Here is a 17,357-nt window from a genome sequence, read left to right as displayed (position 1 = left end):
TATCTGTGTCGGTGCGACGTAAAGCAAATAGCAAAAAAAAAAAAAAAAAAAAAATTGGAATTTATTCTATGCCATGACTAGTTACCACTCAGTAAATTTATGCACTGTCATTTGGCATATGTAATACTTTTCTTTCTTTCTTTTCAGTTCCGCCTCCTCCCATGCCTCCTGCTAACTTCACAGGCCTCTCGACAGAAGAATTACGGCGTATGGAAGGGACGACTCGTGAAAGCATTGAGGCCAGGTTACAGTGCTTGCGTAATATCCAGCTGTTGCTCGATGCATCAGTCACTATGATGCAGCAGTATGCTACAGTCGTGGCCGCAACATCCAGGTGAGGAAAGGTATTAGTAATATCATCCTCATCATCATATCAGATATATAAAATATACACAAAACGAGAACAATCTACAATCAGACAACTAGGTCGCAGGACTTGATCCATGCAATGGCCTCCTCTTCTGCTCTATGCAACACATTTAACCCAGCAGGAAATGATCTTTTGGGGCGTTCTTCTGCTGTCTGGACTGCATCACCACTCACTTCAGTAGATGTATTGCTGATAAGTGCATACTTATGTGGCTTTGCATCCAGCGATTCTTATGTCCATTCTTGCAGCTGTTTTGCTTCTTCTTATGCTGGTGTTCTGGACCTTGGCCTCTTTACTGTACATGTAAATAATAATGTTATTGTTTCTTAAGTCCCATTAACTATACTTTCATGGCCTGTACTTGTAGACATGTCAAGAAAACAAGGTGAAACTCTTTACATTTCACAGAGAATTTTGCTGACTGTTCACGAGGAAGTCTTCTACAATAAGGAGGGTTTGAATTTAACAATATATTACCATTGAGCTGTAGTAATTCGCTCATTCCTCGGTAGGTAGCACAGAGCTCCAAGCGGGAGCTGACGACAACATTAAGCTCCTTGTGTGCATGACGAGTAACACAGAGTACGTCCCTGATTCTGTTGTGGTACTAAACAAGGCTACAAATAGAGGATTGTGCCGGTCCACCTGAATGCTGAAAAGCATGACAGTCAGTAAGGAAATAATGAAAAAGAACTGACGGGTGACAGTTCGGTGCGGGAGAAGACGAGGGCGCTCTCCCCAGTTCTTCTCAATCTGCCGAACTCTGTCTTAGCGTAACAGTGATCAAGACCACAGAGCAGTTAATGTTTTCTGTGTACAAGGTTTTGGGTTAAATCCTGGTACTGGTAATACTTAAACGTATCTTTAGACTTAGTGCTTTGTTTCACATTGTAGTTTTGTTTTAAGACCAATAGTAGTCAAGGAGCACATCATCTTCTAGTAAGATACATGTTGTATACTGATTATGTTTTCTCTCCACAGAATGGCTCAGCCTTCCCAGCCAGCGGCATCGACCCCTGCGCCACCAGCGGCTACGGTACCTTCTGCTTCACCACCTTCCTCAGCCGCAGTGCCAGAAGAAGGGAATACTAGTACAAAAGCCCCAGTGGCTGAATCAAGTCATAAAAATGCAAGTAAAGACATGTAAGTATTCATTCTCATACATGGAATGCAATTAGCTCTTCAGCTCGACCCAACAAGTTGGCTGTGCTAGAGGCCTGAAACTACCTGCTCACTCTCATTCGACCTTGTTGGTCAACCTTGCCCTGGTTGGCTAGTAGCATTTAATCTGAGGTAAGGCCGCTGATGAATCTACAGACACTATCAACGAAGTTACAGCAAACAAACTTGAGGAGCGCGAGGAAATGATATTTGCCACCTTATAGGAGGACACGCGAATACTACCGTATTTACGCGAATAATCCCTGCCATCGAAAGGGAGCTTCGTCACAATTTCTGAAATGAAATAAGAAAAATTGGGATTTGCTTTTATGATGAAAACATGTGTCTTTACAAGGTAATTTAGTGTATAAAATGGTTCCATACCTTACTGCTGTTAAAATCCAATCCTACTGCGACTTTGAAGGAACTGCGTTTGAAGCTGCTTTGCGTCTTGTATAATAACGATGTGTGTGTTCTGATGTTTGCTCCACCTCCTCGGAGGGCAAGGCTGTGGAGAGGAGGCGTGTCGCTTACTGTCATGGCTTTGTCTTTAGAAGGGATGGAGTGAGTGGATGTGCGAAATGGTGGAGGCTCGTTCTTGTTCATCCTTTTTTTTGTCTGTGTTGTTTGTTTTGCCTAAAGCTTCAAGATTTGATAATATCCCGTCGAATAAAGGGTTCCTATTTTCAATTATATCATTCAGGTTATTGTCCTGATTACTTTTTTTGTTCTAAATAAATATATAAAGTTTCTCATGTATTTAGAAGAGCTCCTTTGTTTATTTTACGCAATATACTGTATTTCCCGGCATAATTGTCACCACCGCGTAATCGTTGCATCCTTTATTTTCAATAAAAAAATCGGACTTTAAACATTTAATCGCATAATCGTCGCACGTCCAAATTTTGTTCACCAATCTGGTTAAAAGGTAAATGGAACTGCAATGTAAGTTGCACATGAATGCGAAATTTAAATACGTGTATGGTTTATGGGCAATTTGGCAACACAGTCACATTTGCGAGACGTTGCACAACGTATAAATAAATAATACCGGTATATGTATGACGCATGGCTTACCGGTAGGCTATCGGCAGTTTGACAACGTGGTTGCAGACAGTGTGCAATTTATTCACCACCTACATATTATGAGTTCTCATTTGAAATACGTAAGGCTGTAAGTTATCGCTTATCGGCAGCGTCGCCAGGAAATACCGGTACCAACACACACTTGTCTTCTAGTATACAAGAGGTCTGATAGAATTCTGCATTATTACAACCACCCGCCCCCCGGCGCAACAGTCACGAAGGACCTTGGACTAGCAAGCGACCGCTGTTCAGCCCGAAGGCCTGCAGATTACGAAATGTCATGTGGTTAGCACGACAAATCCTCACGGCCATTATTCTTGACTCTTTAGACTGGGGCTGCCATCTCACCATCAGATAGCTCCTCAATTGTAATCACGTAGGTTGAGTGGACATCGAACCAGCCCTCAGATACAGGTAAAATTCCCTGACCCGGCCGTGAATTGAACCCGGGGCCTGCGTGTAAGAGGCAGGCACGCTACCCGTACACCATAGGGCCGGCTCCTGAGTTATTGCGCATGAAGTGAAATCCGAGACGATAACGCAGATTTCCACGGAATTATTCAGCTCACGGTCAGCCGAATTATTTACGATGTCTCAGTTGTCATCACTAGACTAGCTTACTACTACGTCATAAGTAGAGACGAGAATTATAGGCACTATAAATAGTTAAAATAGGCAACAAAATAGGCATGAAAATATACTTATAATATAATAACACACTCAATTACTATAAAAGGAATTTACAATAAGGAACTTTTCAATGTTTTCCAGTAACAATCTTATTCTCCTGTCGGGCATACTGTTTTGTACTGAGAGAAAGATCTCTCAACATCACAGGAAGTGATTGGACAAAACTTCAATGAAAACACTTCATCTGGTTTTAGTTCAACTGCTTCATCTACCTCCCCTCGTAGCACCCTGACTACTTTTACCGTCGCTTTCCATGATGGATTCTGCTGCAGGACTCTTATGGAACGTTTTGCTGACAGCGGCTACCTTCCCAGAGGTTTGGTCAAAACTTCTCCTGACTTTTTTCACAACCCTAAATGACACCGCCAGGCGAAAGCCACTCTTCTCCAACTCGGTGACTGCTCCTGGCAGCTTGTTGAAGTTTGAAGGTGCTCCATTTTATGCAGGGGGATATTAGCTCTCACCATTGCAGTGCACAGGTCTATAGAAAATTGTTGTTGGTCACTCTTTACAGTGGACAGGTAGAAAAACTGCGATGACACCGCTTTCTGTACTCGTGTCAAATGCATCGCAGTATTTCTATGTTGATCTGTATGGTATCTTTTCACATTTGATCTTAAAAATAATAAAATTGACTTAAATTACAATGTTCCTAAATATTAAATTTCTACAGGTGGGCTAATTGGCAATAATGTTTAGTATAATCATCCATTTGTTTCATAAAAAAAAGAAAAAGGCTATTAGAGGTGATGTTTCTAGAAGTACAAGACTTTAAAGTAGGAACAAAAGAATTCGTAATTTATATGGAAATATGTCCTCAAAAACAGTTCTAATATGGCAGTTTCCTGTCGAGTTCACCGGGTGAAAAAATAAAAAAATGACGTGAAATGATACCTGAGTAGCGTAGAGGAGAGATCCTACCTATATCCTTGCCAGGGACTCATCAAGCTGCCCCTAGCAGTATTCTTACTTATGTAGGAGAATTAAAATGGAGGCACTAAAAATCTCATATTTGTGAACATTTTATATGTTGCTATTCGGCGGCTTTGGTCAGCCCGGTCAGCTGCCATGGAGACTATTTTCTGTTGCCTGCAATAGATCCTGCATCATGTGTGCCCACAAGGCTGCCACCCTCGTTAAAAATGAGAAAGACGCGTGATTTGAAACTGTCGTGGCATGCGCCCATAACCTTACTTTTTGTCACAATTTTGCAAGACTCTAGATGGGATGCTAGAGCTTACCCACCCTAGACTCTTTTTGCTTGCCCCTCCCCGCCAGCACAACGGTTACTAACCGGACGTCACCAATCCAGACCAACGGTCTTTTCACTGTCCTGATCTTGTAAAGATAGTCTTTGCAGCCTTCTAAGACACGGTGTGACATTGTCGAAGCCATACCATCCTGTATGTCTAGCCTCTGTGACATTGTCCTAGCGGCACCACATTCGATCTCCATCCTATGTTTCGTGAAGGCTTAGCAGAAGCGTAAATAGAGTTCACTAGAACCTACACATAGTGCTGGTGAAAGTTATTCACGATTTTTTAAAAAATTAAATTTCAGTTGTAGTCCGCGTCTGTGGTGTAATAGTTAGCGTGATTAGCCGCCACCCACGGAGGCCCGGGTTCGATTCCCGGCTCTGCCACTTCTCCAGAGAAATGCCGGGATGTTATCTACGATAACTTAAGAACGCAGCCAATTCCTTCCCTCTTCTTTGCCTGTCCCTTCAATCTTCCCATGCCTTCACAAGGCCCCTGTTTAGCACAGAAGGTTTGGGCGAGGTACTAGTCCTCCTCCCTAGTTGTATCCTCAATCAAAGTCTCACGCTCCAGGACACTGCCCTTGAGACGGTAGAGGTGGGATCCTTCGCTGAGCCCGAGGGAAGAACCTACCCTGGAGGGTAAATAGATTTAGAAAGAAAATATTTCAGTTGTGAATCTCTATTTTCACAAGAAATGAATCAGAGTTCAAAATACCGATTTTTAATTTTCATCCACTCTGTGACAAGAGACCACCGGGTGTTCTAACTCCTCGTTCAGTAATTAAATGATTATTTAAATTTTAGCAATATAAATTATTGGAAGTTCACGACTAATACGGCATTGCAAGAAAACAACTTTCCACAATACGTAATTTAATAGGGCTATAAATGCTACAATGCAATGCGGTCGTAGTTCAGTCACAAAAAAGTATAAAAGGAACAAACGAACTTTCCTCCTTACAGTAAGCTTGGCAGAAGACTACCCTTCCATCCGTAGAGAAATCGGAATCACCTGTGATCCACCGCTTCAGCCAGTAGGACTTCGACGATTTTTCTTTGCAATTAAGTTACAATTTTTTTTTTTTGCGTCACGCCGACACATATAGGTCTTATGGTGGCAATGGGATGGGAAAGGCCTAGGAGTGGGAAGGAAGCGACCGTGGCATTAATTAACCCCTCAGCGTCGCAGCCATTTAAAGAGCTTCCTACCCCGCGGCCGGATGAAATTTCAAGTATGCGAGACTGAAATACATTGATTCACTTAAAGTGTTACTACAAGTATAAGATTAGCCTGATATTCACGAAATTTGGAATTCCTTATGACAGAACTGAGTACATGCAAATAATTACATAATTGTTTCATATTTCCTTAGTAATGTAGTTCCGTGTTATAGAGTTCAAAGCACTCTTCGAGACAGAGTCCCATGTCACACTCCTGTCAGCAGTACACTGACGTCTTCTTTTCGTCGTGTTTTGAACACACGATACAACGTATCTGAGGTTTGGATTTCTCACTCTTGGCTGCTAATTTCCTGATAAAATATCTTTCCTGCAACCTTGGAACTGTATTATCTGATGCGCGCCGGCCTTGAATATTTCTTTCCCCGCCCGAGCGAGCGCATTTTGTAAACAAACCTTTCACCAGCTGAACCCAATAAGGTAATTGCTCAATATTTGTCTCTGATCTGTGTGAATATTATCAGAGAATTTACGTATCATAATTCACTGCTGAAAACTTCCCTTTGATCTGTATAATTATCTATAATCTCCTACACGAAATTTCCAAGTACTGTTTCCTCCTCATCGTCACTGTCATCATTTACCACTGCATCCACCATAGCCACATCATCTGTTTCATGATCATTACTGCTTATACTGTCACTACTACTTCCGACTAAACTTTCATCTGAATTATACAATATTTCAAGCACGTTACTGTCAGTCAAACCACGGCTGAGCGCGGTGCGTGACACGGACTGATGAAGCTGCAGCGAGACCGAAAGCAGCAGGACGAAACTGAATGAGGGGAATAACATTTATGACGAAACAAATCAACTCGATACATATTTCAGATGAAAGGTCGAGACATCGTCTTTCAAGCGAGATATATACCATGAACAACTGGTTCTCGTATCGTATGACAGAAAGCAGCACTAACTGATGCCTACACAGAGCGCTCGTGGAGAGTTACGAAAATATTACGAGCTGAGAAATAAAGACAAATATAATAAATAAACCGCACTCCCAATGTACAAATAGAGCAAAGAATATCACGTGAAAAGACAAACTTCTCAGATCATCATTTCTTTATTTTATTCTGTGGGAACGAATGAAGCAAACAGACTTTAAAAAAAGCAGAGAATGGTGCTCAGACTTACCTGACAGATACTTAACCTCGTAAAAACAACTACATTATAGCGATTTTCAATTCTTATATACAACACTGACAAACCCGAAAATGTCTTTTTGGAAACAAAACAATTTGCATATCAATAACTCCAAAACTCTTCGCGCTATAGCCGAAAATGTGAAACCATGTTGGGTCTATACGACGTATAGAGGTCGGCGGCTACGGAAGAAAAGAGGGTCTATACCACGTATAGAGGTCGGCGCTGAGGGGTTAAGGTACATCCCCAGGATTTGCCTGGTGTGAAAATGGGAAAACACGGAAAACCCTCGTCAGGGCTGCCGACAGTGGGGCTCGAACCCACTATCTCCCGGATGCAAGCTCACAGCTGCGCGCCCCTAAGTGCACAGCCAACTCGCGTGGTGATTTTTCTTTGGGCATTGCCACAGACACACTACTTCTTCACAATAAAACACAACACGTTCTGAAGATAAAGCGTACACGTACAACAGTTCACATCGAGGAGGAGGTATAAGGGGTATGGGTTGTGCAACGTAGTTCGATGTTGTCAAATTGTTCCTTGTTTCTCCTGACTGAAATTTCCCAAGAACTATTTTGGTAACTTCCGAGAATTTCCATTTTTGTTCGTGGTGTAAACAGATCTTGAGAAATGAGAAGGTAATTCTGTCGAGCACATCAGTTACTGGAAGAAAACCGGCTTCTTTAAAATAGATTAAAAAGGCATCAAATAGGAAAATATACTCAAAATAGGCACAAACCCCTGAAATAGGCATTTATAGGCACAATAAAACCAACGAAATCTAGCTTAAAGGAACCCAAAACGGATTTATATCTCAAAAGTCTATGTTTCTGAACACAGGAATAAAATAGGCAAATAGGCAAATTCCTGTCTCTAGTCATAAGTGTCCGAGCATGGGATGAAAACTTTTACCCTAGCAGTCAAGATAATTATTATCCAATGGTATTAAAGTTTTATTTTATAAACTCGTCAGTAATGTAATGTAAAATCATCAATAACTGGGAAGAAATATTAACCTAATTACTGTATAAAAGAAATTGAAAAAATGAATGTTTGTTACTGATGTCTCGGAACATGGTCAACTACAGTAGATGTACACCGCGCTCTATATGAAGACTTCCGTGCTCCAGTTTGCGAGCTTTGCGCAAGCGCACTGGTGTGTCGCAACCAACGAGCTCCACAGTCTTACCTAAGCAGCGGACAGAAGCAGACGTTAGGAGCGGACAGTGCCGGTAGAGCGGGAGCGCAGTGTGTGCGGCGAGTGGGAAGAAAGACGGGAGGGAAGAGGAAGATGATTGGTGTGAACCAGTATCGGGTGGTTATTGGAAGATGGCAGGGAAGACGGAAGATGGAAACAGCCTGGAGTGAAGGAGGTAAAGTAGAAACGAGAATGATGGGTGAGATAATACAGGTGGCAGCGGTGATTATGGTACTGTTAATTATAGGGGTCGTGGAAGCAAATCCCGGTCCGACTCACAGTGGCAACATGAACTGGGAAGACGTGGAGGTCATAAGAAAAGTGGTCGAAGAAGTTGTAGAAGAAGTTTGCCCGTTTGAACAGATTAAAAATGTGATGAAGGAACAAGTGAAAGAACTTGAAAATATAAGGCGATGGATACAGGGAAAAACGGAGGAAACAATGACCAAAGTGAAAACTAATGAGAGAGAAATTACATCACTCAAGACGAAAATAAGGAAGATGGAGGAAGAGATGGTAAAGTTGAAGTCAGTAGTAGAAGATGGTAACCAAGAACGCAGGAATAAATGCTTATTCATATATGGGGTCACGGAGGAAAAAGGTGACGACAAAGTGCTGACTATATACAAAGTATTCGGAAGTCGTCCAAAAAATGATGAAAATCAATTTTAGCGAAGCTGATATTGACAATGTGGGAAGGGTAGGTAAAGCACGGGGAAACAGACCGATAAAAATTAAGTTGTTTTCCACCCTGATGGCGGAAATAGTGATAAGAGGAGCGGATAATATACAGGGAGCAAAAATTTGGATTAAAAGAGATATGGGAAGAGATGGGATCAATAATATAAACACCCTGAAAAGACATTTGGTCCGGGCGCGATTGCAAGGGTTAAGAGCCTACATCAACGGTCAATTATTAGTGGTAACCAATGGTCAATGGACCAAATATTGGACAGTAACGCAATTACGTGAAATGGAGCGGAATGAGAAGGAAGTGGTAATGGGGAAGAGGGTAGAAGAAATGCGAACTACAGGTGGTATAGTTGGTGAGGACGGGCATGGAAATAAAGGAAAAACCAAGGAAAATAGGGCATTAGAAAAGAGCTCGCAACGAGAAGGAGACACCACGGTAGAGGAGATCATACAGGTTATCAGTGAAGAGATGAGGAGGGAGTCCAAGACGAGGATTGAGGAGCTGAGGTCGGAGTTCGGTGCCAGAGACGAAAGGAAGGAACACGGAGTGAATGGGGGGAGAAACCACAAGACGTGACGAGTGCACATACACGGAGTGAAAGGGAGAAGACAGAAGCACGAGGTGGCTTGGTAAAAGGGAGGAGCTTGAGCCTGAAAGAAATGTGGGAGAAGACGAGTAACCTGGACGTAGGTGTAATGACAAGAAGTAAAAAAACAAGCAGTAGCAGCAAGTAAATTGTTTAAGCTAAAGGGAACAGTGGAGGATGTGTGTTATTTGCAGTTAAAATAAGAGTGATCAAGTATTAAATTAGTAGGAGGTGAAGTGTGTGTGGACAAAATAAAACAAGTGTAGTGAGGCAGTGGAATTCAAGAACAGACAATAGTAATGAAACGTAAGGAGGAAAGTGCACAGCGACACGGCAGTGGAGGTAACAATGAAACAGGAGGAGAAAGAGTGCTCAAGGACACGGCAATGGAGGCAATAAGATAGCTGGGTTTGCAATGTAGGTAGAAATACAGGAAGGTCAGTGTTCATAAAAGATTGTGCTGAGTAACATACCAGGCCGGAAGAGACAGGCCGCGTATTTAAAGAACAGACACCGTCTGCTTACACTATTACATCCTACATAGCAATATGTTATTGTGTAGACACTGTCCACAGCAATGTGTTATGGGTTTAGTTCGCACCCTACATAACAATATGTTATTGTGTAGACACTCTCCACAGCAATGTATCATGGGTTTAGTTCGCACCCTACATAGCAATATGTTATTGTTTAATATCTATATGCAGCAATGCGTTATTGTTTTAGTTTCTGATTATTATACTCACAGACTACATTTCTGCCACGGCCAACAGACTATCAATAAGGGTGGATCTCGGGTCAGGCGACAGTGTTTATTCTGCCTATTGCTTTTTTTTTCCATTATTATTATTATTATTATTATTATTATTATTATTATTATTATTATTATTATTATTATTATTATTATTATTATTATTATTATTATTATTATTATTATTATTATTATTATTATTATTATTATTATTATTATTATTATTATTATTATTATTATTATTATTATTATTATTATTATTATTATTATTATTATTATTATTATTATTATTATTATTATTATTATTATTATTATTATTATTATTATTATTATTATTATTATTATTATTATTATTATTATTATTATTATTATTATTATTATTATTATTATTATTATTATTATTATTATTATTATTATTATTATTATTATTATTATTATTATTATTATTATTATTATTATTATTATTATTATTATTATTATTATTATTATTATTATTATTATTATTATTATTATTATTATTTCATGGGTCTGTTGTTTATCAGGTGACAGTATTTTCCTTTTCCTTTGTGAGCTGGTTTAGGTAAGATTTGTTATTTTTTTCTCCACATAAATGGATCATATACACATTATGTAGATCTGGAGAAAGAATAAAGAATAATACATTTAAAAAAAAAAAAAAAAAAACCAACGAGCTCAACTGATAACAAATTGCTGCATGCTTTCTTGCTGCCTAACAGTATTGGCTGCTCTGGAATGGACAGATCACAGATGCATGAGTTTGTGTTTGGGGTGTTTGTAGAAATAATTTGTTTTAATAGTGAACAATTAGGGACAGTCATTTATATTGCAAAACATTAATGTGTGAAGCATTTATAAGCGACTATGGGTAAATATAGAAACTATTCTGCGAGCTCCAAGCTAAGCATAATTGCCTTCGCTGAACAGCACGGGAACAGAGCTGCAGAAAGAAAATTTTCAGTGAGTGAAAAGTTGGTGTGTAACTGGCGGATATGAAAAAACAAGCTAAAAAGCACAAACCCTTCTAGATGCGCGTTTGAGGTCCTAAAACAGGGAAGTTTCCTATAACTGACGAAGAAGTGTTTATGCACGTCAATGAAATGCATATATCGGAATGAACAAAAACTGTCACAAGTTTAAACATTAGAATACAAACACTGTGTACGTACCATATTACAAGAATAATGCAGCAACAACAAACCAGTACAAACTAGAGTTAAATGTGGATCTATTTTATCTTGTTTTTATAATTTCATCCACTTTTAAACGGCCTGTTATAGCGGGTCAAATTTTACGTGTACATATTCGTTTTTAATAGACAATGTATGTTCCATTAATATATGTGTAAATATGTAATAATTCCACATATACCATTGTAAACTTCATTTGATATTTACTAGACTCAGGCTACAATGAAATGACGCTCACATAATAAGCAACTTTTTAGTCAATAAGAAAAGATCCATTACACTACTGTTATATTAACTTTTTTATGGTCTGTCAAATTGGGTCAGTGATATGATAATGTGCTGTTTTTGAAACCGATTTAATGTATAACAGCTGAGGATGACCCCATAGGGGTCGAAACCGGTACTGAATTTACTGCATATTGTAAATAAACATTGTATTGATAAGGTTTAGGCTTCTATATTATTTTTATATTGTATGATGCATGCAGTCGATTATCTTCGGTGTCATTTCCTCGCTATGTCCACTAGCGAGTTCTCTCGTAGACATTCGAAGGTGATGTCGGTGTCTATTAGTAATACCAGTTGACTGCTGTTCCGTAAAGAAAATTCGAAATGAAACAGAACATATTTTCGTAATAAATGCGAAATAACATGCCCGATAACAGTTCTTAAATAATTAAAAACAAAGGCTGACTAAACAGTCACTTAATTTTAATGCTAAATAAGTTACTACAATTAAGTGAAAATGGGATACACCTCGAGATATGGCAGAGTGCATGATTGATTTCACAGGTTAGTTTATATTTTCTCGCTTTTGGTTAAATTACGGAAATGTTATTATCATGCAAATTTATAGCGAGAAGTTTATAATTTATCTAGTGGCGCTTGAAGTATGTTTTCATCATATGTATAGTACGGTTAAGTTAGGATAGGTGATGCTGTTTGAATAAGGAAATCAAAACGTTTGCCACAAAATGCGATCAATCATCTTTGGTACTGTATAGTTTTCTCACTACGTGCATTTGCGAGCTCTCTCGTCGACATTCGAAGGCGATGTTGGAGTCGATTAGTAATACCCAACGACTGCTATTCTCTAAAGAAAATTCGAAATGAAAGAGAATAACAAGTTTTCATAATAAATGCGTAAATAATGTGGCCGATAGCAGTTGTTAATTACATAAAATCAGCTTCATGGTCCGTATCGCACTTCAATAGATTCACAATTAAGTATTTATTTTCCACCTAGTCGATACAATGATTGCTTAAGGCAATTTTTAATGGTCAAAAGTGGTACATGTTTCGTATATTATCAACATCTTCAGCCACATAACACTGTTTAGATGAAAAATGTATAAAATTGACAAAGTAATGCTTTAGAGGAAGTGTCCTTAAAATTAACATAAGATTGACAAGATTAAAACAAACAAAAACAAACAAAAAAAAAAAAAAAAGATGTTGATAATATACGAAACATGTACCACTTTTGACCATTAAAAATTGCCTTAAGCAATCATTGTATCGACTAGGTGGAAAATAAATACTTAATTGTGAAGCAGTTGTTAACTCGTTAAAAATAACGGCTGAAGTAAACGATCCCTTAATTTTAATGTTATATACTGAAATTAAGTAAGTACTGGTACCGTATGTGATACACCTCAAGATATGGCAGAGTACATCACTGATTTCAGAGGATAGTTCATATTTACTAGTTAAATTTCTGAAAGGCTATTCACATGTAAATTTCTCTACGTGTGTTTCAAATGTGTTTTCATCACACAGAAGAGAACTCTGGAGTGATACCGTATTTCTCCGAATCCAAGACAACGTTTTTTCCTCAGAATCTCATGCGAAAAATCAAGGGTCGCCTTGCATTCGCGGCCTAACAGTAATGAATACCACTGGCAACTCTCGCGGTAACCACGCTGCTGCTTTTCACCCCCGCACGCGCACTCACACACAAAATTCGTTGACATTAAAACTGCTGTCTCTTTATTATACATCGCTAGCCGTGACAACCGGTTGTACAGTGCCTGTGTGTAACGTCACTGGATCTCGGGAAATAGTGAAGAGAGAATTACATTCTATTAGCCTCTACAAGACTGTTTCTCAAATCTGCAGAATGGCATCAAAACATATGAGCCTTCGAATTCTTAGAAAGGCCACGGCTACTTAGTGGCAGAGTTATAACGCGTCTACTGTACCTGACTCTTCGTAAAATTAAGTTTCATAGACAGCAAGAATATTTTCGTGATGGATAGTCGTAAAGATACGTGGAACAGGCATTGCCGGCAAATTTTCAACGGGTTCTCGTCGATATTATGCCGATTTTAAGTTAATGGTTATTAAACACTCGGAAATGTAAAATAAATTTGCAGCCGCAAGAAAATATGGTGTAGGCCTAACTAAAGCCAATATTTGGCGTCAGCGCGAAGACAAAGATTCAAAAAATGCATTCAGTAGTCCGCAACAAGGACTCTTTAAAGAAGTCGAAAATGAAATTGTGAGGCATGTGCACGAAAAACGCAAGGCCGGAAAGGCCATGCCATGGCGCAGTAAACTCATTCGTTGACCTTCAAGGTCCGCGATTAGGCCTATACATCGCTAGCCGCTGAAGTTGGCCGAACGCGGCAAGCGAGATGTGCGTGTAGCGGTAGCCGGTTATATCTGGCGCCGAATAAAATTACCGTAACAGTTTTTATAGACAGCAAGAATATTTTCTTTGACGGATCACCGTATTGTAGAGAAGCATGGAATAGGTATTGCCGGCAAATTTTCAACGGGTTCTCTTCGGTATTATGATGCCAATTTTAAGTTAATACTCACGGAAATAAAGAATAATTGTGCAGCCGCAAAAAAAATGCAGCATAACGAAATGTTTGGCGTCTAAAAATAGTGTAAAAATGTTTAGGCTGCTGTACAAAAAAGGCATTTAAATGATTCTACAAAGCACTTTTTGAGCCTGATTAAAATTTTTTTGAAGGAAAACGTGGAGTTCGTCGTGAATTCGGAGAAATACGAAAATGTAATTTTTTCAGAATGAAATTAAACATACACTTTCGCGTAGTATCAGATTACAAAAAATAACAAATAAATCGTAGTGTGGATATCATCCGCAGAAACGCAAGTTTTGAACAAACTGATTGCCGTTTCATACCTACTTTAATGTGTATGGGGGGTTTTGCGACTTTTATACAAAAATCGGATATAACGACAATCCGTTATAGCGAGTAAATTTCCCGCTGTTGTGAATTCTCGCTATAACGGACTTCTACTGTATTTTATATGATAAATTACTTTTGTGCCTGGTTATAGATATGTTTAGGTAATTTATAGTATGGTTGTTTTCTGTTTCCATGGTTAATTTTATGTGCGGATCTATTTCATTTAATTGTTCTAATATTTGGTTTCATTAGTATATCTATTGTCTATTATGACAAAGATATCTACAAATCTACACCAGAAAAAGATATTGTCTATTTTGTTGATTTCTTGGTGTTCTAAGTAATCTATGTAGATTTTGGCTAGTATGCCTGATGTTGGGGATCCCATTGATAAGCCTTGTTGTTGATATATGGTGTCATGAAATTTGAAATAATTATTATTGATAGTGAAATGGAATAATTTTATAAACTCTTCTATTTCAAGGATACTGAGTTTGCTGTGGTTTTTAAGATTAGATTCTATTTTTTTTTTTTTTTTTTTTTTTTGTGTGTGTGAGTGGGTATATTTGCGTACATGTTTATTATATCGTATGATGCTAGTCTGTGGTGTTGTTCGATTTTTATTTCTTTTGTGATATTACAGAAGTCTATAGAATTTCGTACTGTTATTTTGGATAAAAATACATAGTGTCTTTTAAGGAATGTTTGGATGAATTGTGACAGTTTGTAAGTTGGACTCGGTCTGTAGTTTATTATAGGTCTCATTGGGACGTTGACTTTGTGAATTTTCGGGTAGGCTTTAGCGGTCAGTAATCTGGGGTTCATTGCGATGAGTTTTACAGTTTCTTGTTCATTTAGAAGAAAATGAGTATTTTTCAGTAATGTTTTAAGATTTCCTTGGATACTGTTTGTTGGGTCTTTGTTTTTGATTTGAAAGGTGTTATATAGAAAGCAAAGTTTGGTTTTGGCTATGCATTCGTTTTGGTCCATGATGACTTTATCTGCTTTAGTTATTAGTAAATTGTTCTGTTTAATTTTGTTTTTGAGTTTTTTAATTTGTATGTCTGGGGTAGGGCTCTTTATCAGGAACACCATTGCACGGAACGTAGTTTCTGTTAGGCACATAAATGAGCGAATGATGTGGGTAGATTTGTCAGTTGGAGGAATTAGGACTAGAATTGTGTCCGTGAATTCACCATGTGAGGGTACAGATGAAGATGAAGTTGCCAAGTTTTATGAAGCATTGAGTGACATCGTGGTCAGGGTCAACAGCAAGGATAGAATAGTGCTAATGGGCGATTTCAATGCGAGAGTTGGGAACAGAACTGAAGGATACGAAAGGGTGATTGGGAATGGAAAGTGTTTGCTGGACTTCTGTGCTAGTATGGGTTTAGCTGTTACGAATACATTCTTCAAGCATAAGGCTATTCACCGCTACACATGGAAGGCTAGGGGTACCGGATCCATAATAGACTGTATCTTAACAGACTTCAAATTCAGGAAATCTGTTAGGAATGTACGAGTTTTCCGCGGATTATTCGATGATACAGACCACTATCTGATCTGTAGTGAACTAAGTATCTCTTGGCCTAGGGTTGAGAAAGTGAAATCTGTCTGCAAACAAATAAGGGTAGAAAATCTCCAGGACGAGGAAATTAGACAGAAGTACATGGATATGATTAGTGAGAAGTTTCGAACAGTAGACAGTAAGCGGTTTCAGGATATTGAAGGTGAATGGGTGGCATACAGGGATGCTGTAGTGGAAACAGCAAGGGAATGCCTAGGAACAACTGTGTGTAAAGATGGGAAAAGGCGAACATCTTGGTGGAATGATGAAGTGAGAGCAGCTTGTAAACGTAAAAGGAAGGCTTATCAGAAATGGCTCCAAACAAGGACCGAGGCAGACAGGGATTTGTACGTAGATGAAAGAAACATAGCGAAACAAATCATTGTTGAATCCAAAAAGAAGTCATGGGAAGATTTTGGTAATAATCTGGAAAGGCTAGGTCAAGAAGCAGGGAAACCTTTCTGGACAGTAATAAAGAATCTTAGGAAGGGAGGGAAAAAGGAAATGAACCGTATTTTGAGTAATTCAGGTGAACTTATAATAGATCCCAGGGAATCACTGGAGAGGTGGAGGGAATGTTTTGAAAATCTTCTCAATGTAAAAGGAAATCATCCTGGTGGTGTTGCAAACAGCCAAGCTCATGGGGAGGAGGAAAATGATGATGGTGAAATTATGCTTGAGGAAGTGGAAAGGATGGTAAATAAACTCCATTGTCATAAGGCAACAGGAATAGATGAAATTAGACCTGAAATGGTGAAGTATTAGTGGGAAGGCAGGGATGAAATGGCTTCAGAGAGTAGTAAAATTAGCATGGAGTGTTGGTAAGGTACCTTCAGATTGGACAAAAGCAGTAATTGCACCTATCTGTAAGCAAGGGAACAGAAAGGATTGCAACAACTATACCAGGCAAAGTATTCACTGGCATCTTGGAAGTGAGGGTGCGATCAGTCATTGAGAGGAAGTTGGATGAAAACCAGTGTGGTTTCAGACCACAGAGAGGCTGTCAGGATCAGATTTTCAGTATGCACCAGGTAACTGAAAAATGCTACGAGAGGAATAGGCAGTTGTGTTTATGTTTCGTAGATCTAGAGAAAGCATATGACAGGGTACCGAGGAAAAAGATGTTCGCCATACTGGGGGATATGGAATTAAAGGTATATTATTAAAATTAATCAAAGGCATTTATGTTGACAATTGGGCTTCAGTGAGAATTGATGATAGAATGAGTTCTTGGTTCAGG

General features: G+C 38.9%; 1 protein-coding gene across 2 annotated transcripts in view; it reads left to right on the top strand.

The window, feature by feature from the left end:
- sip3 (septin interacting protein 3) overlaps window positions 1-17,357 on the top strand; it is a 211,134-nt gene that overhangs the window by 164,967 nt on the left and 28,810 nt on the right. For both annotated transcript variants that reach the window (XM_067156375.2, XM_067156374.2), the window contains exons 11-12: window positions 148-334; window positions 1,352-1,513. In XM_067156375.2, the coding sequence (XP_067012476.1) occupies window positions 148-334; window positions 1,352-1,513 (349 nt within the window). The remainder of the gene's footprint in view (window positions 1-147; window positions 335-1,351; window positions 1,514-17,357) is intronic.

This window comes from Anabrus simplex, chromosome 12 (assembly GCF_040414725.1).
Source record: "Anabrus simplex isolate iqAnaSimp1 chromosome 12, ASM4041472v1, whole genome shotgun sequence".
NCBI lineage: Eukaryota > Metazoa > Arthropoda > Insecta > Orthoptera > Tettigoniidae > Anabrus > Anabrus simplex.
Note: the sequence above shows the minus strand (reverse complement) of the source record. Positions and strands in the feature narration are given on the sequence as shown.